Source organism: Mustela nigripes, chromosome 3 (assembly GCF_022355385.1).
Source record: "Mustela nigripes isolate SB6536 chromosome 3, MUSNIG.SB6536, whole genome shotgun sequence".
Classification (NCBI taxonomy): Eukaryota; Metazoa; Chordata; class Mammalia; order Carnivora; family Mustelidae; genus Mustela; species Mustela nigripes.
In genome coordinates this window covers 37,373,062-37,396,137 of record NC_081559.1, presented here as the reverse complement: position 1 = coordinate 37,396,137, position 23,076 = coordinate 37,373,062, and the positions used below count along the sequence as shown (strand labels likewise).

General features: G+C 44.4%; 1 protein-coding gene across 1 annotated transcript in view; it reads left to right on the top strand.

Moving 5' to 3' along the window:
• Positions 1-23,076, top strand: part of DNER (delta/notch like EGF repeat containing) — a 308,544-nt gene that overhangs the window by 121,501 nt on the left and 163,967 nt on the right. Inside the window, exons 2-4 of the mRNA XM_059393655.1 lie at positions 14,737-15,042; positions 17,717-17,811; positions 20,057-20,223. Of these exons, the coding sequence (XP_059249638.1) occupies positions 14,737-15,042; positions 17,717-17,811; positions 20,057-20,223 (568 nt within the window). The remainder of the gene's footprint in view (positions 1-14,736; positions 15,043-17,716; positions 17,812-20,056; positions 20,224-23,076) is intronic.

The window sequence follows — 23,076 nt, the reverse complement described above, 5'->3', positions numbered from 1 at the left end:
CTGAGCTCACATGCGCTTTGGGGGGCTTCAGCTTTTGTGGATTTAAAAACAATTGCTACTGGATATCTAGGGCCTGCTAGCCTTTTATTTCATTCTTTCCTTTTATCTTTCATCTTCATGGTGCTGCCTCTGTGAAGCCTGCTGATTCTAGAAGGCTTATCCCCAGGTCAATGAGGTTCAACAACATGAAAACTTTAGATTAATCGACAGAGCCACTGATTCTTGTCCTCATCTCGGGGAGCAGATGGGCATTAAAATTAGAGCAGCTGTTTCCACTGAAGGTTAGAAAAACGGAAAAGAGAGCAAAGGGAGTTTTCGTGCCTACAGAGAGAAAAACACACATCAAAGTGGTTAAGAGGCCAGCAGGTATGCGGGCATGTGAAGCACTGGACAGCTTCAAGCAAAAGCCTTTCCCAAACAAGGTGACCCTGATTTGCACTCTTTGACCTGGTATCAGGGACATCCGCAGGATTCTCTGCCAACTTTTCTTCAGAATCCTGGGCTACCAAGCCTGGCCAGTATAGAACTCCGCATGCCTGGTGGGAAATGCACTGAGTGAAGAACACTCTAAAAGAAAGCAATGCCCTTTCTTGGATTCAGACAATACATACTGATTGAGGGCCCGCTATGTGCCTGGGTTAGCAGCTCCTTGCTCCCCTCCCCCATCTAGGTGTCATTTGTCACTTATGCCTGTTTTCAAGGATGGAGAGATGAGCACATTTTAATATTTAGAGATTACCTTTGGGGTCCCTAATAGGAATGGGAGGCTCTTTTGAAAGTGGGAGATTGACTAGAGTCCCCACTCTTGCTTATCTGGTTTCCCTGGTTTCCTAAAGCTTCTACGACAGACACCAAACCAGGGAAAGAACAGAGAGGCCGTTGCATCTTGATTCCTGCTTGACTTCCTTGGCCCCAGGGCCTCAGGTGGCTGCTGTGCTGGGGGAGAGTCTCTCAGAATCCAGGAGCCCCTCTGCAGTGTCCACCACCTGGATGGAGCGTGAGGAAGGAGACTTAGGCTCACTTTTGGGCAAAGGCAAGTTGGTTTCATCACCTTTGCCGGCAGCTCCAGAGGTCTTTCAGGATGGGGAACTCTGGGTACAGGAAACTCTCAAGGGTGCCTTGAGAAGACAGGGCTCCTGCCAAGGACAGTTCCCTTCTTCCGTCCCTCAGGTCGTCCCACTGGCCAGAGTTGTAGACGGCAAAGACACAACCTCAGAAACTTGCTGGCGTGTGGCCTGCTTTCCAATTGAGTAGGAGTATTTGTAGTGGTCTCCCTAAGCCACCTCTTTCATCCCTCAGGGCTTTTGAACCTGCTATTGCCCTGGCAGAATGCACCCCTTTCCTTGGATAGCTCCTATTGGACCCTTGAGACTTACTTTACACCCGAAGATGTCCTGAATTGCCTTGGTGAATGCAGCGCCCCACTCCCTGTGTTTCATTGCTCTCTGTATGTGTATCTCATGGCTCTGACTTCACCATGATAAAGTCATGGTTTACTCATCTATTATACGCTGCTGGTCGCTGACCTTAAGCCTTGTGTCATTCCTCTGTATATTTCTAGATACATGGCCAGACCCCTTCCATAATGACCATACTGAGCCTATGAGATTGCGTCTTCTATCATTTCATTGCTACATTTAGAAATTATCATTAGGGTGCCTGGGTGGCTTAGTGGGTTAAGCCTCTGCCTTTGGCTCGGGTCATGATCTCAGGGTCCTGAGAATGAGCCCTGCATCTGGCTCCCTGCTCAGTGGGGAACTTGCTTCCCTCTCTCTCTACCTGCTTCTCTGCCTACTTGTGATCTCTCTCTCTGTCAAATAAATAAATAAATAATCTTAAAAAAAGAGAAATTATCATTAATTTCACCTTGGGGCACCTGGGTGGCTCAGTGGGTTAAGCCTCTGCCTTCAGCTCAGGTCATGATCTCAGGGTCCTGGGATTGAGTCCCGCATTGGGCTCTCTGCTGGGCGGGGAGCCTGCTTCCTCCTCTTTCTCTCTCTCTCTCTGCCTGCCTCTCTGCCTACTTGTGATCTCTCTGTCAAAAAAATAAATAAATAAAATCTTAAAAAAAAAATTCACCTTTATTTTAAGAAATAAAATTCTAAACTTCCTAACAGAATTCCTAAGATCGGTATGCTAAAAAGTTAGAATCTTGACTGTGCAGGACCCTGTTTTTAGGGCATGTGGGATGATGATACAACTGACTGAATGAATGGGAAAAGGCATCATGAATTAAGGGAAGGAGGCCTCTAAAGGGTGGGTCCTGCCTTTAACTGCCCAGTGGGTTAAAATAAGCCTGATATGTGTATATGGTGGGCATCCGATTTTGGTTTTTTAATTTTAATTTTTTATTTTTTAAATATTTTATTTATTTATTGGACAGGGAGAGACACACAGAAAGAGGAACAAAGGCAGGGGGAGTGGGAGAGGGAGAAGCAGGCTTCCCGCTGAGCAGGGAGACCGATGTGGGGCTTGATCCCAGGACTCTGGGATTATGACCTGAGCTGAAAGCAGACACTTAATGACTGAGTCACCCAGACACCCTCAAATTTTGCTTTAAATTGTGAAGTATAACACACATACAGAAAAGTGCACCAATCAACAGGTACAGCTCAACATACCATAGAATGATCACCTTTATAACTACTGACCAAGTCAAGAGTGAGAATGGTACCCTTCAGCCTCTTTCTGAATGCCGCCTCTCCGCTTCTCCCCAGAGGTAACTATTGTCCCGACTTTCATGCTTCATTTTCACTGTTTTGTTTTGTTTTTTTTTAAAGATTTTATTTATTTACTTGAGAGAGAGACAGTGAGAGAGAGCATGAATGAGGAGAAGGTCAGAGAGAGAAGCAGACTCCCCATGGAGCTGGGAGCCCGATGTGGGACTCAATCCCAGGACTCCAGGATCATGACCTGAGCTGAAGGCAGTCGTCCAACCAACTGAGCCACCCAGGCGTCCCTCATTTTCACTGTTTGTCATCATCCCACAAATGAGAACAATGTTGCATTAGGGATTTATTCATATTGTTTTGCAAGACCATGTTTCTTTCTTTTCCATGGCTGGAAGAACGTTCCTCGGTATGAGGATCCTACAATTTATTTATATATTTGATTCAATGGATATTTGAGTGGTTTCCACTTTTGGCAATTATGAATAGACATATGCGCGTCCTCTCTATGTCTCTCAGTGCACGTTTGCTTGCTTCTCTATTAGGCGTATCTTTAGGTGTGGATTTCCAGGTCAGAAGGTAAATACTTGTTCAGTCTTAAGAAATAACGCCCAACAGTTTCCAAATCAGTTGTAACTACACATAGTCCACCACTAATTTATTCTTCCTGTTGTATTATGTTCTCATCAACACTTGACCTTATCAGTCTTTTGATTTTTGTCATTATTTTAAATGCATAGTAATCTCTTATTGTGAATTTTTAATTGCATTTCTGATTATTAATGATGTTGAACAACTTTTCTTATATATTTTGGCCATTTGTTTTTTGTTTGTTTGTTTGTTTGTTTTGTTTTGTTTTTTGAGATGAGCCTGTTTAGGTCTCTTGCCTATTTTTCTCTGATGTTTTCTCTACCATGCCCCCTTAATTAATGTAAACAATTCTTTATCCTGGAGATGAGCCCTTTGTTGGTTACATGTATTGTAAATACCTTCCTCTATTCAGTGGCTTGCATTTTTACTCTTTTATTGGTGTGTGTGTGTGTGTGTGTGTGTGTGTGTGTGTGCGTGTTTAAAGGTTTATTTGTTTATTTGAGAAAGAGATAAAGAGCACAAGCAGGGTAGGGGCAGAGGAAGAGAGTCCCAAGCAGACTCTGTGCTGAGTGCAAAGCTTGATGTAGAACTTGATCCCATGACCCTGAGATCATGACCTGAGCTGAAACCAAGAGTCAGATGCTTAACCAGCTGAGCCAGCAGGTGCCCCTATTGGTGTGTTTTGATAAAAAGAAATTTCTAATATCTGTAATGAATATAGTCCAACTCATTAATAATTTTTCCATTATACTTAATGCTTTTTGTGTCCTGTTTATTAAATATTTATTCACTCTAAAGTCATGAAGATATTCTCTTCTGTTAATATTTTGAAGCTTTATTTTTTTGCCTTTTATTTCAGATTTGCAATTCTCTTGTGACTTAAATTTTGTGGATGATGCAAGGGAAGAATCAAACTTAAATTTTTTACCCCTATGGATAGCTACTGAGAAGAATATATATATATATATATTTTTTTTTTATAAGATTTTATTTATTTATTTGGCAGAGAGAGAGAGAGAGTACTCAAGCAGAGAGAGAAAGAAAGAGAGAGAGGAGCAGGTTCCTTGCTGAGCAGAGAGCCTGATTCAGGACTTGATCCCAGGACCTTGAAATCATGACCTGAGCTGAAGGCAGAGGTTTAACCCACTGAGTCATGCAAGTGCCCTGAAAAGACTGTATTTATTGCACTACCCAATTCTATAAATGAAGTGTCTATGTGATCTTTCTAGGTCTTGACTATCCAGTGTTCCAATGACCTTAACTTTAAGATTCCTGATCTCTTATAGGAGCAAGCCCGCAATACTATTTTTATTCAAGATTTTTTGGTCTATCTGGGGGTCATTTTGCACAAAGAACAGAAAAAAAAACCTGATTTCTGTTGCAATTCCATTGAATCTGTAGATCACTTTGGGGAAAATCGGAACCTTTGTAATACTGTCTTTAGTCTATGACTAGAATGACCCTCCATTTACCAAAGTCCTCTTTATTTTTCTTAATACTATTTTGCTATATTATAGTTCTCTTCATTGAGGCCATACACTTCTTTCATTTGGTTTATTCTTAGGTTTTGGGGGATTTTATGTTGTAAACAACACCTTTGAAAATTAGTTTTATTTCTGATACATAGAGATGCAATTAAAAAAATTTTTTTACCTTATATCTAGCAAACTTGCTGACATTCCATATTCTAATAACTAGCATGAATAATCATAGTCTGTGAATCATGACAGTTTTTTTTTTTTTTCCTATTCAGTCCTTACACTTTCTTTTTATCCTTGCTTCCCTGTACTGGTTAGGACCTTGTGCAATGTTCAGTGGAAGCAGCAATAAAAAACATCCCTGCTTCACTCTCGATCTCAGTGAGAAACTTTTCAATACCAATAAGCATTACATTTGCTGAATGTTTTGTTTTTTGTTTTGTTATTATTATTATTTTTAGATTGAAGAAATGCCTTTTATTTTCTAAAAGTCTTCACTCTAAGTGAATGTTAAATTTAATAAAATGCTTTTCCTGCATCTGTTGCAGTGATCATATGACCTTCGTAGAAAGTTTAATTCCCAGTCTGCCGCAGGCTTCTTTTCCTGGGTAGGCAGGGGGATAAAAGTTGACATATCTCCTGTATTTGCAACATTGTTGTTTTGTGAAAAGAGTTTGCCAGGATGTGTAAATCTTTCTGATGAGAAGTGAAACAATAAATGTATGCGCTGGAATTATTCCGTAAATTTCTGATTCAAGAAACTGGTCTTTGAATGACTAAGAGGAAAGGGAGCGAAAACACCTCCTTTGAGGCTGGTGAGCCTATGCCAGTAAATGTGGTTGAGTGTGATCCCTTAGGATTCAGTTGAATATGGAAACTGAGGCATGAAGGGATTTTGAAGAACAATTATTTTAAATCTTGATGTATCTGTGACTGAGTGGGGCTTTGGGATTCATGAGTCTGACTCTGGACCCAGTGCATCACAAGAGTAAAGCAAGAGTAGGACCATCTCAAGATCATTTCCAAAGAGAGCGTGTTTTAAAGAGATCCTATGAAAACGGGCAGGAGAATAATTAGACATGTAGTAGTTTATTTCTAATGGATTCATTTCACAGTCAAAAATTTGAGTTCTGCTTGCAATTTCCTTTTAGGCTCTTACAAATGTAACTCCACCTACATGTGAAAATCCGGACAGGCTGATTTCAAGAAAATCAACCCAGAATTGAGGCAAAAAGTGGACTGCCCCGATTAGTGTTGGGATGAGTTTTCAAGTAGATCTAGAGTCGCTAATGCAGAGGTGAAGAAATAACAAAACACGAGAATGTGGGTTTTACTAAGACATGTAGTACTTGATTCAGTAAAGTGAATGAGCATTTTTATTATTTGGATTTGGAAAAAAAGATATCATGGGATGCCTTTCTTGGCAGAGTTTACTACTGGCATAAGCACTGTAGTGGATTTTTTTTCCACATCTTTACTCCTAGTGGGTAAGCAGTTGGTGTTGGAATATAATTGAGATCTTTATTGAACCAAGTGGGAAAAATTCCTTTTTAAGGCAAAAATACTGTGACAGTTGGATTGCAACAGTGTTCATTTGTCTTTCAGCATGAAGACGACATTTCTAACCAGTGTAATTGCTATTTTGGACAGAGAAAGCTCATATTCAGACCTGAAAGTACATTAGGGCTCTCCAGTCCTATCCCTTCCTTTTACAGTTGGGGAAACTGAGTCCCAGGAAAATTCTTGCCTTGTCCACAGTCATCCACAAGTGGGCATAAAACCACAGATTTTCTCTACCATATCACAGTGCAAGTGCTTATTACCATTTTACCAGAAACCCTAAACTCCAAATTCTGGAATAATCTTTCTCGTGGTCCCCATCTCCCTGTGGGCCAGCCGACGGAGATCCTCTCCTGGTCTTTCAAGACCCCTGGTCCGTGTGGCTCTCCCACCCACCTTCCTCCAGTGCTCAGCCCGTTTCTGTGTCTGGCTTCTGCAGTGGGCTTCCCATTACTGATCTTCACATAGTCCGGTGGATGGCTGGGAAGGAAGGGAGAGAAGTCCCACGCTCCTTCCAGTGAAGGGGAGGTGGGAGTGTGGCCCTGTCCTGTGGTCAGCTGGGTGCTGAGTTATCTAGACACGTATTCCCTTTGTGGTGCCAAGATTCCTTCTGCCCAATCCTTGCACAGACTTATGGTTAAAAGAACATCTGATCCCTTCTCTGCCTGAAGTTATATGGCCAAGAAGTCCTCTGTAACCACTCACTCAGGGCAGGCCAGCCCAGTAAGAGAGTTGGGTGGGGGAAGAAAATGGATGAATTGCTATTGTCTATATAGTGCTCTGTTCAAGCTTTTCTCCTTGGAAGTCTTCCTAGAGGAGCCCACCTATCTGTTTCTCATTTGGTGAACCTCAGAGTCAGTATCATCTAGAAGAGGGATTGATTGGCAAACTGAAGGGCTGCGTAATAGATACCGTATCGATTTTATGGGTCTGGAGTGTCCTTGGCAATCACCCCCCTGCTGATGGGGCACGTGAACAGATGGCTGTGGTCATATTCTGGCAAAACTTCATTTCCCAAGCCTGCACTGGGCTTGTGCTTGTTGTGTGGTAACCCCTGGGTTATAGCCGCAAATTCTACATCCAGGATTTTGGACCAGGCATGTCGGAATCATCTGGGGAATGCTGAGAGATGGAGGTTTCTAGGCCTCACCCTCAGAGTGTTTGATTAGCAGCTTTGGGGAGGGGGGCATGGTTTAAAGAGCTCCTTGACCGAGTCTACTGCCCAGATTACAAAAATTAGGGTTCATTCTGATTTTAAAAATTTGTGTGCACCTAGACACATACAAATAATCACATAGCATTGTGCTTTGTGTTTAAAAATATTATAAAGGGCACCTGGGTGGCTCAGTTGGTTAAGTGTCTGACTTCAGCTCAGGTCGTGATCTCAGGGTCCTGGGATCAAGCCCCACGTCGGGCTCCCTGCTCAGTGAGTGGGGAGCCTGCTTCTCCCTCTCCCTCTGCTCCTTCCTCTGCTCATGTTCTCTCTCTCTCTTTCTCAAATGAATAAATAAAATCTTATAAAACCAAAAATATTATAAAATGGCACAATTTCACACATCTCTGTCTGTGTGTGGCTTATTTCCTTGCCCTTTTTATTGAGGTGTCTTTTATTGACATGTAGGAATTGATATAATAAGGGGATTTAGTCTTTCTGTCATACATTGTACGTATTTCCCCCAACCTTGTTGTTACCTTTTGACCTGATTTATAACGTCATACAGAATTTTCACACATTTTGATGGAATGAAATGCATCCATCTGTTCCTTGAGGGTCATGGTCCTGAACTGGGAGTGACTCTGTTCCGGGTGACTTTGGCAATGTCTGGAGATATTTTGGTTGTCACCACTGTCACTGTGGGCAGAAGGGGTTCTGTCATCGCTAAGTAGAGATGGGAGTTGTTGCAAAACATCCTACAATGTGTGGGGCATCCACCCCAACAAAGGGTGATCCAGCCCGAAGAGTCAAGAGTGCTGAGGTTGAGAAATACTGCTTTCAGGCTTTGTTTTTTGTTCCTTATTTAGTAAGGTGCCTCGTCTTCCTATGATATGAATATCATGGAATCTGTATTAAAAAGTTCCTTAATTGATTTTTCTGCTTAGAAAAGTTACTAAAGCAATGGCCCATTCTACTTATTTATTTTTTTTTAATTTTTAATTTTTAGATAGTATGAGTGGGAGGGGTGGGGCAGAGGCAGGGAGAGGATCTCAAACAGGCTCTACACCCAGCATGGAGCCTGACATGGGGCTTGATCTCATGACCCTGAGATCATGACCTGAGCAGCTATCAAGAGTGGGACGCCCAACTGACTGAGCCACCCAGGTGCCCCTATTCTATTTATTTCTTAACACCACACACAAACGCCCCTGAGGTATTTCTCTTCGGTACCTACATCTTCCTCCTCTCTCCTCTGTAAGAGCCATGAGTCCTCCAATCCCCTCAGTGAGCTGCATGGCCTGGGTCACGTCGTGAGCTCTGTCAATGCGTGCAGATCCTCCTTCCTGCCTTTGTTGGTTTTGGGTTCCTCAGACACCTTTCTCATTCTGGGGATGACTCTGCCCACGGAGCAATGGGTATAAGTGAGGGAGGGAGGGGGCTTCAGGGTTTCTCTGTACTTGTCTGGACCCTCTGAAAGCAGGGTCAATGAAAACTGAGTGGCTGTCAATATAATCCAAAATACCAGAGATGGAGGAGGCCTTGAGATGTTCTGCCTGAGGCCCTCACTTGACGCGTGAGGAATGTGTGTCCAGGGCAGCCGAGTGACTTGGCCAGGGCCTCTCAGCACTCTGTGCAGACCGACGCCAGGACTGTTGCTCAGCTGATCCATTTTTCAACAGAAAACTCCTTGCCACTGCCCTTGTTTTGCTGAGAGTTGCCACGGTCACCTCAGAGAGACTAGCTCTGAGATCAACTCCCGTCTGCTCCTTTCAGACCTGGCGTTATCAAACCCATGGTCTCTCTCAGCATTAGGGACTTCAGTTCATCTAATAAAGGATTGAAATAGTGTATGTGCATACAAGCAGGGCATTGATTTCAATTAGATGGCTTGGTGGGGCGTCCCAGTTAATGTGTCTGAACCTTCTGTTGGACCGCAAGCTCTTGGAGGTCAAGGACTGGGCTTTATTTATCTTTCCGAGTTCTTCCAGGTACTGTCTGTCCCATAAATTCCATACCTTACCCAGTGCTCGAGAAAATTCACATGAATTACTGATCAGCCTTATTGAGTAGGAATGAAGCTCGTATACTCCAAACCAGTGTGAAAGGATCCCTTAGGCAAGGGGTTCTATGGGCACTATCTCAGACCAGTCTTTCGGGTGATGTGGGTGATGGGTTCATAGGCTCCGTGTGGAGTTAATCCTGCTAATTTTGACTTACTTAATCTAATGAGCCTAAAATGGTCGCTCCCTCCCACCCTTTTTAAAGATTTTATTTATTTGTTTGAGAGAGAGCACAAAATGGGGGCAGAGGCAGAGGGAGAAGCAGATTCCCCGCTGAGTAGGGAGCCCGACATGGGGCTTGATCCCAGGACCTTGAGATCCTGACCTGAGCCTACGTCAGATGTTTAACTGACTGAACCATACAGGGGCCCCCAAATGGGCCTCTTTTATGTCTGTTTTAAATTTGACCTTCCATCCTTCGGTTTGTGTGCTGCGGGGGACATTAGAATTGCTGGAAACAGGGACAGTGGACAGTTTAAGGAAGGAAAACAGGTCATGGCTAACATGCCGCAGGAGAGGGCTTTCCAGTCCCAAGTAGCGGGGTTGGCAGCCCCTTCACTCCGGTCTGGCTCCCATATCGCCCTGTGCGCATCCCCAAGAATGTTCCTTCTTGCAGTATAAATGATTTAAAGCAGGTGAAATGTCTCAAATAAAATATGAAAAGAATAGTTTCAGATTAGTTCTATGATGTGAAAAAATTTGGCTTAAATGGGTGATTAATGATGCAAGAACAAGCAGCAGTTCATCACTGAGCTTGCTGGTGGGTTGTAAGCAGAACAGCATTAATCCAGGGGCCTTCTCTTTCTTCTCCCTGATAGCTGGTATTACAAAGACTTAATCATCCCCACCCCCATCACTGGAGACCAGAAATTATAGCCGAGAAAACATCACCAGTTAAATTTTGAGTATCCCCAAAGTCAAGTCTGTTCATTAGGATCTTTTGCTGCCTTATGCATTCTGGCAGTTTGGTTGTTTCCTGCTTGTAGTTGCAACTTAATGGGCTTCCAGAGCGGTCGTCAGTGACCTCCATAACAGGTTGGTGATTATTGCATTTATCTTAGATTTGCTGTCTTGCAATGGAATCGGTTTTCTTTTCTTCAATGAAACTAGCCTGAAGTGCTCGAGAGCACAATGGCAGGTAGTTGTCATTGTTTGGGAAGCAGCTAATAGAGGACCCCAGCAAGTAGCATTAATATGAACTGATTACTTTAAAGAAGGGATCCATGACAGTGTAGCGCACTGGGCTCTGGTCTGTGTCCCACGGCGCCGGCGCGCACGTATTCTCCATCACATCAGTCATTCTTTGGAACCCCTGCAGAAATCCGAACAACTGACAGCTTCATTCTTAGCTTTTGTCGTCTTTACCAGAAGCATCTCTCCCGACAGCCCATGAATCAGTCTTTACTTCATCCCGATGCTGCTTGTGCTTCCCGCTCATGGATGAAAACAGCAGCTCCTAAACGAGAGCATTAATTCTCATAGTTCCTCCCCGCTCTTTATTTCCTGCCTGGTGGAATAGACCTCGGAGTGTGGCAAATTAGGCATTGCCGTGGGGTCCTGCCTTTTGCACCTGGTTTTATCCACTGGCACCCGGGGTGATGGGCTTCAGCAGCGGCTCACCTGATGGATGGTCTCTGAGGACTGATGCCATGGTGTTGGGGGTCATCTGTGACCTCCACTGAGCTTTTACTCTTTCTGCCCTCCCTCATCAAGGAAAAGGTAGGAGGTTGTACTGGCTCTGCCTTAGCTCTCAGGTCAACAGAAACTTTCCCCCCTTTTCAAGTTGACTTAAAGGTATTGAATTGCTCTAAAACACTTTAGGACAGGTATGTGAGGCCTTCCTTAATTTGCATTCTCATATCCTGGGGCAGGGTCCTGGAGAATCCCAGTTCCATTGCCTATAGCAGGACACCTCACGGGCTCTGGCAGCTGCTTGTGTATGACATCATTCATTCCCTGGGTCAGTCATTCTGTCACTGCTCATTCAGCAGCTCCCGTGTACCTGGTACTGTCTTAGGGTGGGATGGGGGCCCTCAAGTAAACAAAACGGGGGAAACAAATCTGACCTCACAGAGTTTACAGTCTAGTGGGGGAAGATGCAAAATCAATATAATAAATAGGTAACTTTCCCCCCCCACATTATATTAGCACATAATAGATGTTTTGGAGAAAAATAAAGCCAGGAAAGAGGTATCAACAATGTCAAGGGATGGAGACTTTGCACAGTTCAATTTACGTTGTTTAAATGTGTGGCCAGGGAAGTCTTCACCAGAAGATGACATTTGAGCAAAGAATCAAAGGCGCTTTGGGAGCAGCCATGAGAAATGAGTGTTCCAGGTAGCAGGAACAGCCAGTGCAAAGGCCCTGAGATAGGGGAGTGCCGGGAAATTTAAAATGCTGAATGTAGTGGTAGGCACACAGGAAGCACCCAGTGAATGTCAGATAGTACTAGTTTTGCAATTGTTGTTCTTGGTGCTCATACTAGGTTACTGGTTGTAAACTCTATAGGGACAGACATTGTCTGTCTGTCTGTTTGTTTGTTTGTTTTCTTTTAGCATTTTATTCCCACATCTGCTAGAGTTCATGTCAAATTATAAGACCTCAATCATTATGTGTTGAGTATTATTCTTATACTTTTAAATTCCAAGTATGAAATTGGTGGTCTTAACTGACCCACATTTAATCCTTACTTATTTTCTGTTGCTTACAGAAATATAACCCTGACCATTGGCCTTCTGCACAGGGATTGTTTCTGTGGTATAATAATAACTTACTACCAAAGTTGGAGTGCTGTGTTGTGGCCAGAACTCTTGGCTGGAAGTCAGAAGATGTGACACAGCTCTGGCATTATTCTTATGTAGTGGCTGGGATTGGTCACTCCACTCCTGTGTCCCGTTTCTGAACAGTGATACGGGTTCGGAAAAGTTCTTCTCTAGTTCTAGGTTGTTGTGAGCACAAATGAGCTGCTATACGGCGATGTTCTTTGAAAACTCTCCATGGCCACCTTAGAGGGAGTCGTAGTCATCATGCCTGGTAGCCTTTGTTGTGACAGTGGAGAGCTGTGCTTTGCCTTCTTTTCGTGGAGGACGTGCTGATGTGTGCTGGACCTCGGTGCCTCTCTGAGGGCTGCTTGTGGCCTGCAATGATGGGGCAAGAGCATCAGAGCCTTTCTGGCCCTCAGGTAGCTGGTCTCACCTGCACCCTGGAGGTTTGGATTTCTGGAATTATCTCTTCATCATCTCTTCAATGTATTTACCTAATTTAAAAGTATTTCTGTGTTTTCAGGTCTGTGTTCAATATTTTTATTTGTGACATCTAGGTCAACCTCAGACATTATTTTAAAAAAGTTGATTTCAGAAACCTGGCTGTAAGTCCCCTTTATCATAGCTAATTAAATTTTCCTTCCTGTCAGATAACTCTTGAGGTGAGACCCACTCCATGAAGACGTCCTAAAAATAAATCAGAAATGAGATAACAATATGGTGGCTAAAAGGAAGCATTTCACATCTGTCTCTCATCATGAATTGCCTTCCAAATATTTTGTGAATACTTATAAAAAAGCCCCGCCATGTTTTCCATGTTTCTTGACATGCTAGGAATAGTGCCATGAATGTAGTAGATAAAATCCTTGTACTCACAGAGCTCATAATTTGTGGGAGGGAAAAAAAGGATTATTCTAGATTTTGTAGTGAGGGAAGGCTTTTCTGAGGAGGTGACATTTGAGTAGAAAACTTTGTGAAATGAAGTAGAGAGCATGCAAACCTTGGAGAAAAGCCTATTCGGGCAGAGGTCCCAGCAGGTGCAAAGGCCCTGAGATGGGAATGATCTCAGCAGAGTCTAGGGACAGAGAGGGAGGGGGGAGAGTGTAAGTGAGAAGTGAAGAGAGGACGTCAGGGGTCGGCAGGGGCCAGATCAGGGAGAGCTTTATCTCACATGGAAGGAGTCTGGGTTTTACTTTAAGTTGATAATGATTGTAAATATTTAAAATAACTTACAGTTTAAATATTTTCCTCAGATATCTCTTACTTCTTTTAATTGAGATTCTGTGAAGGAATTGCCAAGTGATAGCAGAGAACATTGTGGTGTTTTTCAGAGCTTCATTTTATTCAATCCCAAATCCCTCAATATTCCTAAAGGATTTTGTTGGAAATTGTCTGACAAGGATAATTAACAGGATGAGAAGCCATTTCACCACGCAGAATTCTCTCCATATGTGTTTATGTGTGAATTCATTTCAGCAAAAGAAATTGAGGGTCTTATTTCTCTGTAGTCTCTTCTTTACCAAATTCTATTTTCTGATCAGCCCTGAGAAGCCTGGGGTACATCAGATAGAGGTCTAATTTTCTGTTCATAGAAAGCAAATGATAATTGAATAAAGCACATGTCCGAACCCTTGAGCTGTCTCAAGAGAAACAGCTGATCATTTCCTTGTTTCCTAGCATGTTTCCAAGTCATAGCAAATTACAGGTCAGGGAAGGACTCAGGGGTAAGCACTTTACTTAGAAACATTGTCACAATTTAAAGACCTGTAAGTGAATTTTTCTCTTCCATATCCAGCAGGGTCACATTTCCCTGTGATCACCATCCAAAATAATGAGGTAGAAACTTTGATAAAATTCTGCTAAACATAAGTCTCCACCAAGCTCTACTCTGGCTAAAATTGTCACACAGGGCAATTGTTTTGGAAGCTTTTAATTAAATAATATCACCTTAAAAGGGTGGAAATTGGGAGACATACAAAAGTACATCTTTAGGGAGAGAAGTTAGTTGGCAGTCATTTCTCATAAGGAAACCTTGCAAGGGTCCAGAAGGTGAAAAAGGAGATTCCAACTGAGATCCTTAAGTATCCTTTGTAATGACTGGCCACTTAAAAAAAAAAAAAATCAAAATTGGTATCTTCCTAAAGAGCCTCAGTTTTAAGTGCTTTTGCCCTAGAAAATTTCTCTCAAAATGTGTTCCTGACATCAGCATTATTTAGGGGCTCGGGTTTGGAGAAGCTGTTTTCTAGGTGTGTGCTTGCTGGTCACCTGTTATCTGTGGAGGGATTAACATTGGGATGACCTTGGGAGGTTCCCCCAGGACAGCACAAGTGGTTAAGGACCTGGATTCCACAGAAACAACGCTTCCTGGAGCAGCAGCTCTGAGACCTGGAGCTAATTGGCCAGCGATAGCTCTGCTTTTCTTATGAGGGAATAATTGACCCATTTATGGTCTCGTTTCAGCTCGTGGCGGATCCTTGTGCCAGCACCCCTTGTCACCATGGCAACTGCAGCAGCAGCAGCAGCAGCAGGGGGGGCTACCTCTGCATTTGCAATGACGGCTATGAAGGTCCCAACTGTGACCAGGCGCTGCCCATCCTCCCCGCCTCCAGCTGGACCGAGTCCATGGCCCCCAGGCAGCTGCAGCCTGTCCCCGCCACCCAGGAGCCCGACATCATCCTGCCCCGCTCTCAGGCCACCGTGACCTTGCCCACCTGGCAACCCAAAACAGGGCAGAAAGTGGTAGAAATGAAATGGGATCAAGTGGAGGTGAGAACATTTGGCCACAAATGTAAGGAACCACTGAGGTTAAAATAATTCCAATGGCTCTAATATTGGCAATAAAAATGGAAGACTGTCCAGTGACAGTCTTGACATGAAACCACATGTCTACCCTTCTTCCCGTCTGCACCCATGTGTAGGAGATCGCTTTCCCGTACAGGAAGGAGACTTCTTAGTTATGACTGTTTTGTGGGCATGAAAAGAGTAAGCAAGGAAAGGAAATGAAGGAAGTTATTTTCTGGAACGATATCCACATACATTTCTGTGAGAGAATCTTGGCTTCGGGGGCAGACCCTCCACTGTTGACCAAATTTTCCTTAATCTTATGCTTAACATCTTGTTTATTATTTTGTGCCTTGCTGCCAATATGATTTTAAAAAAGAGGTGCTATCGGTAATTTTTTAAATGATTTAAGAATGCATTTAACAGTGCAGTTTCTGAATTTTATCAATTTTGGCAAGAACAAATACTGTGTACTGAATCTTGTCCAGTCTGGGTCAAGATCAGTCAAGCTCATCAAAAGTCTCATTTTGAGGAATTTTCAGCAGACCCTTGAAAGTTGCCATACAACATAGATTTGCTAGCTAGGAGAGTCAGGGAACAAATCTATATCATGACTTTGAAGTAACATCGATAGAGTGTAATTCCATTCCACATCTTGTATTTTATAAGACATCTTGTGATCGTTATATTACTGCTGGTTTTGTAGCTTAAATGACAAAACACATAGATCTTGTGTAGCAGTTTCAGAGTCAAGGAATACGTCTAGAAATTTCCTTTATTGTTATAGAAGAGACAAGGCAGGAGTGCCTGGGTGGCTCAGTGGGTTAAAGCCTCTGCCTTTGGCTCAGGTCATGGTCCCAGGGTCCTGGGATCGAGGCCGTATTGGGCTCTCTGCTCAGCCGGGAGCCTGCTTCTCCCCCGCCCTGTCCCCCCCACCCTCCCGGCCTTCCTCTCTGCCTCTTGTGATCTCTGTCTGTCAAATAAATAAATAAAATCTTAAAAAAGAGAGAGAGAGAGAGAGAGACAAGGCAGAATTTCTTTTTTTATTTTCTTGGGTAGTTCTAACCGTTTGACCCATTTTTTTTTTTCCTTGCCACACATTTTATGAAGGCCATCTTCAGACTGCAGGGCAATGTTTTCAGCCTACCTAAAAAACTGTGAACGTGTTCTGATTTCAGACTTTTAATAAACGCTTTGAAGTTTTGATTTGAATCCCTCCTTGCGGAATGACTCACTTCTCAAATGTGAACTAGATTTGATTCTACATTTATCAAGGAAGTGTCCCTTAAAGACAGCTTCTCCCCAGCCAGCCATCGCAATCTATTTATTTAAAGACATGCTATCCTACTGTTGGTAAATGTAGAAAGAAATGCCTCATCTTCCCGTCATGCTGTAATTTCTTAGGCTGTTCAAAAAGGAGGTTAAAAAGTTGCCAGCGGAAGATGGGAATATATTTAGGTTTCCCCTTTTATGGAGTAATGATGCTTCAGAGATGTGAAGCTCTTTGAGGTCTTAAGGGACTCAAATTGATGTAATAGTTCTCAGTTAACACAAATCAAACAGGTCGATTTACATTTCTGAATATCCACAATGGGCCTTCTCCACAACCCTTGACCATCAGGCCTTCTGGACCGGAAATTATAAGTGTTGGGTGTGGATGGAAATGCTGAGAATTTCTGTATTGCTCTCAGCTAATTCAATGATGTGGGATACATTTAATACCCCTTGTTTCAACTTTCCTGGGGGAAGACGGTGCTCACAGCACGGGGAATGAATGAACAAATTGGTCCCAACCATCTCACTTGGACACAGCTTTCAGTGTTCACAGTGTGTTTTCTTTCTTTTTTTATTTTTTTGAAGATTTTATTTATTTATTTGACAGAGATCACAAGTAGGCAGAGAGGCAGGCAGAGAGAGGGAAAAGGAAGCAGGCTCCCTGCGGAGCAGAGAGCCCAATGCAGGCCTCGATCCCGGGACCCTGGGACCATGACCTGAGCCGAAGGCAGAGGCTTAACCCACTGAGCCACCCAGGTGCCCTCACAGTGTGTTTTCTAAACAACAGTTATTTCCCCCAACCCTGCCCCTTGAGCCCCTTTTTTATATGCACTGGCGTGTTACTTTTGGGAATGTGTCACTTAAAAAATGAAGGGCTAGTCCATGGGGCAAAAAGAGGCAACTTCCCAGTTGCTTGGCCTTAGCATGGACTCTCCAAGACCCACCTCTGCCCAGAGCAAGGTCACCCAGACCAGGTGCTTCTTGCCTGTTGCTTGTTCTGAGGCTTGCTCCCTAGTTTCTGCCTGCTGTGTGTAAGCCAGTCCTCAGCCTGCCTTCTTGTTCTGGAAGCTCTTAGTCCCCTGTGTCCCCAGACTGAGCTTGGAGCAGAGGCTGGTGACTGCTTGGTAACTGGAAGAGAGGACCCTTTCACCAGTATAGCAATCCAGGAGTTGGTGGACGGCTCTCAGAAAAGCTTTGGTGTTTCAGAAAATCAAATGGCTAATTTTTTTTCCCGCCATTTTCTTCTGAGTTTGTAAGGTTTCACTTGTCCCCTCTCTGTCTTCACCACAGTGTCATCTAAAGGCGGCTCATGGGATTTTGCTGAGTAGTAGTATCCTGTGTTATAATCAACCTTGATTAGTGTTTCTCCCCTTTTTTCCCCCAGGTGGTCCCAGATATTGCCTGTGGGAATGCCAGTTCTAACAGCTCTGCGGGAGGCCGCCTGGTGTCCTTTGAAGTACCACAGAACGCCTCAGTCAAGTAAGAAAACTCCCAAGCTAGAAACCCTTAAGCTGGATACTCTGACCTTAAGCTGGGTTGTTAATTGGTCAGTCTGGTCGGTCTGGTGGGAATCCTGAATGGGGTTCCATGTGTAGACATGGCCTAAATTGCTCTAAACCCAGAAGGACCTCTATTTCAGGGGAGAGGACGGCAGTGGGGGTCCAGCTGGGCCGGGGATGTGGAACTGTGGAACTGGACGCGATGAGTAAGGTGTGAGATCAGAACCCCTGAAGCCTTGGATAAGATCCAGAGCCAGACCCTTCACTTCCCCAATGACTTTTGCTTCCAAAGTTCTTAGGCCTCTTGTGAGTTTAATGGGCCATTGCTTAAGTTCATAGGCATAATTTAAAATCCAAACATTATAATTTTATTTTCAAACACAAGCATCTGAGAAGACAGTGTTTTGTTTGGCTTTGTTTTAAACTTAAGCTCTTTCCAGCGACATACTGCCCACTCTCACCGGTGGGGATGCGGAAGAGGCCAGGGCTGAGCCCCAGCTGTATCAGGGGGCAGTGAGGGGAAGGGGGTTTGGGGAGTGGGGTTGGAGCCAGCCCCAGAGTGACCCAGTCCCGTCTGACAGCTCCCACTGTTCACCCTTCTCTGTTGCTATTACCTGCCCAACCCCCATCCCCACACAACCGAATGGGAATTTGCTGTCCAGTCCTCAGGGACTTTGGAAGACTGAGGGACACGTGACTCTGATGAGCTAGTGCTCTGTATCTGCTTCCTTTGAACGGGGCTGTGGACCTCTTTCATTCATTCAGAAGCATTTTTGCCCACCTTGCCTTCTATACTATGGAGCTGAAATGCATCCCTCCCGGGCAGCCTCGAACTCACTCTGCTGGGGCGGGGACTCCGGCGCAGGGAAGAAGGGCCTCGGGGCGGGGGAGGTGTGGCCTCTGAGGCAGCTTCCAGTTCTACCAGCAGGGGGACCCCGGTCCTAGTGTTTCACCGCTCGGAATACTGATGGAACCGGCGCCGTCCAGAGCCGGCTTTCGGGAAATAGGGACCCGCAGCTTCCTTTACGTTTATGAGACCATCTCCTAGAGCTTCTTGTCTGGCTCATATGATCTGGCTTTCATGAGCCTTTCCAAAGAGTTCTGCTCTTCTATCCCATTCGCTGGCTTTCGGGTTTTTTCCCCACTCAAATGTGAAGTTCTTCAAGACCCCCCTGGGCTGCAGGACGGGGCAAACATAGCAGGCCGACCCAGACAGATTGAGATGGGAGTGCCGAGGAGCTCTGGGGGCCTTGAATTCACTTGTAATGATTGCTAGCCCCTGAGACTTTCATTTATTCATGAATTAGCAAGCCCTGATTGGACACCCGCTGCAAGCCAGGAGCTCTGCGAGTGGAGTCTGCTGATCTCCCGCAGGCAGGTGGAGACCCGCTTCTCCTGGAGCGCGGAGGAGGGGAGGGGCGGAAGCTGGGCGCCTGGAAGACCGTCAGGGAAGAGGGTCTCATAGAAGAGGTGACCCGTGGGCTAAGCCTTGCAGAATGGCACACGAACCAGGCTCATAAGGGGGCAAAGGCTGGACGCTGGGGACAGAGACCGCTTGGGGGTGGGGGGTACCGTAGCTCCATGTGGCCAGAGCTCTGGCCTGCGGGGATGGTGTTGCAAGGGAAGGAGAACTGAGGTCAAGGCTGATTTGCTTTCTAGCATCTCATTCTTTTATTTTACCAGGGAAATAAGAAAAAGCCAAGAGAAGCCCAAAGCATGGGTCGTGACCCACTGTTGCTCATGTGGGCAGCCCTTTGGGGATGCCTGCCACATTTAGAGTAAATTCAAGCAGGACTACATATGGTGTGGCTGCAGAAAGATTTGTCTCTAAAAGAACTCAAGACGCCCTTTTAAAATTTTTTATGAACCTATAATGTATGATTTGTTTCAGGGGTACAGATCTGTGAGTTATCAGTCTTACACAATTCATAGCACTCAACATAGCACATACCCTTCCCCAATGTCCATCCCCCAGCCACCCCACCCCTCCCCGCCCTCCCCTCCAGACCTTTTATTAACGATTATAATTGTTAGGCAAAGGTGATCATCTCTTCCTGATCTTGTGGACTATTTTTAAAACAAGTGGGACACAGACCTTTGTCACCACTTCCTGAGACCTTGGTGGGTGCCCATGTCATTTTATTTTTATTTTTAATGTCGATGGACTGGTTCTAAGACGAATTTTTCTGAAAGGAACTTCTGGTTTACTCCATTCCTGTTTCCAGAATTCGGCAAGATGCCACTGCCTCGCTGATTTTGCTGTGGAAAGTCACGGCCACGGGATTCCAACAGTGCTCCCTCATCGATGGACGGAGTGTGACTCTCCTGCAGGCCCCTGGGGGCCTGGTCCTCTTGGAGGAGATGCTCGCCCTGGGACACAACCACTTCATCGGTGAGTTATGACAGTCCGCCCGAGCAAGTCTGGTTTCACCCAACCTGGACGTGGTGTTTAGAGACGGCAGGGAGGGCATTTTGCTTGGATAATCTGGGTTCTAGATATCAACCCTGTTCCTTCCACTTTAGGTGAGGTTTTGCTTATGATCAAAATTGATTTCTAAGATAATATTTTCCATATGGCTCAGTGTGAACAAAGCACGTGCTCTGAAATCCTGAGACTGTATCCCAGCTCTGGACAAGGCGGCGTGGACCTTTGGTGCTTAAAGCTCGGGCCTGCTTGACTCTAGTCTGCTTTCTCTAGGACCTGTGGGCAGCTTGAGGCCCTGAATGGTGGTCTCTCAGAAAAACCCTGTTCTCACCTGAGTTAGGCCTGACCTAGGGCCCTGGGCACAGCACCTCGGAAGACATTTGCTAGAGCTGAGCCTCCGGCTCACAAGTAACTTGGGGATTCCAGCGTGTGTGCGGCGCCTCTTACCCACCCCCTCTGCTCCCTCATGGGTCGCGTTTGACTTTTCACTTTCCCGAATATACGTAAATCTACAGTTGATCCTTTCCTAAACTACCACGTGCTCAATTAGCTGTTTTCAGATTCCTCTGCCCTGGAGTAGAAAGGCCTTCATAAAGGGAGTCTCCCCACCCACTGCCCCCTGCTCCTCCCAAGGGCTGCTCCTGGGCAGTTTCCGGAGGACCTTCCCCTGGTTAGCATTCTGACTACATCCTGTGTTGTTGTCTTCATCTCTCTGGGGTTGGAACTTGTAACTCTGGCCCCCCAGCAGGCCCATATCATCAGCTGCTTTCTTAGAGCTTGTTTCTGGAGCAGCCTCAACTCAGAGACACAAGGTCAAGTTCAGACTCCACCCATCCCAGTCCTGTGCCCCCAAGCAGCCACCTGCATTCTACTGTTAAGACCTTCTTCTGTCTGGTCATATATTCCAACAGTCTCCCCCAGAGTGGGGCAGAGACAGCGTTTGTCTTTCAGGGGTGTGGTGAGGGTTGGGTGTGATAATGGATGTGTGAGTGTACATTACAAATACTTGGGAAGTAAGTATTTGTAACTAATGTCATTAGTAAGTCATTAGAAGTAAGTAATGTCATTAGTGTTACCAGAAGACATCTATTTGAAATGTTAGCTTACATTTGATGTTATGTTTGATTGTAACAGGACTATAACTTCAGACTTAGGTTGGGGGTAAGGACAGAGATCAATCAAGACGGATTTTCTAGCACTGATATCAAATTTTATACTCTTGAGATACGAGGAATTTTATGAACTCCAATAAAATTTGTGCTCATTTTGCTCATAAAAAATTTTCATGGAGGGGCGCCTGGGTGGCTCAGTGGGTTAAGCCGCTGCCTTCAGCTCGGGTCATGATCTCAGGGTCCTGGGATCGAGTCCTGCATTGGGCTCTCTGCTTGGCGGGGAACCTGCTTCCCTCTCTCTCTCTCTGCCTGCTTCTCCATCTACTTGTGATTTCTCTCTGTCAAATAAATAAATAAATAAATCTTTAAAAAAAAATTTTTCATGGAAAAAATTTTATCTTGGGTTGAAATGTATTGCTCCTCAGAGGAAAAATTTTTAAAAATTTATTTTGGTATATTAATAATAGCTAAGGAATTTTTTTCTCAAAAATTATATTCAGGTTATGACGAGGAGACAATGATATTGAGTAGCACCCTTTCTTTCTCTAAACCATTGTTCCATTTGGAAAAGTTGTGATCTGATGTCTTTTTAAATTTCCCAAGTTAAAAATTTTAAGTGTTTTATGTAGCTTTGTATTGGAGCTCACAATCTTTCACTGTTATTTTTTCTCAAGGTAGGGGACAGTCTTGTCACAAGCTCCTTCTGAGGAAGAATGGCTAGCTTCTTCACAATTCAAGATTGGTTACACCTACACACTGACAAGGATTTACTTGACGAAGTCTTTTTATCTCAAAGAAACTAGATTTATCTTCTGTAGCCATCGTGGAAGTCTTGTGCTTACTACGTTGACATGTGTTTAATGCTCCTTTTGTTAATTTTTTTTTTTTTTTTTAAAGGCAGCTTCTTAAAATGATTCCTTTTTACGAGACTGGGCTCTCTAGACATGAATACAGTTTAGCTCAGTACCAAATGATTATTCTGCAGAGTATAACAGCATTCAGTTGACAGATGAACAAAGGGAGGCCAGCGCGGGTGGGAGGAAACTTCCACGCCAAAGGGACAGTGAAGTTCCAGAGTTACGGTGCTGTATTTTGGTCACTTCCGCTCCTTTCTAGAAAGAAAGGAATTGGGGGAATTGACTGTCCCTCTCTGCCCTTCCTTCTTGATGGGTTCCATACAGAACTGAAGGACCACAGGTATTTTAATACTTCTACCCAACAGAGCAGAGGAGTCCCTTCTGTGTCTTTGGGAGATGAACTTGGTCACTGTCACCTGCTTTTAACAATTATTCTTTTAAAAAGTTTATTGCCAAGAGCCTATGAGTGTTCTGCGAGTTCCAGATGATGATGATGTCCTTGTATTTGAGCTATTTCAGAGACACTCCGCTGGATGTTTAAAAACAGCTTCCCCTTGCTACCATTGCCTTATGAATATTTATACTCTTTCATGGAAAGAAAGAAATGATAAAATATTTCATGAAGTGTGTAGCTCTTCCTTCTGTGCCTCAGCGTGTTAACCCCTTTCCCCCGTGTTGTCATCTAGTTGCCACACTCCTGCCTTCTCTTTCATCATCCCCTCAGCTTTTCTTAAATGTGCTTCTTTCAACTACGTTATTTATGCACTGTTTGAGGTCAGTGACTAAACTGACCTTCGTGTGGTGTTGTCTGCTCTGTGGCCAGCAGCTAAGGAGCCTGGGAGCCCCCTGAG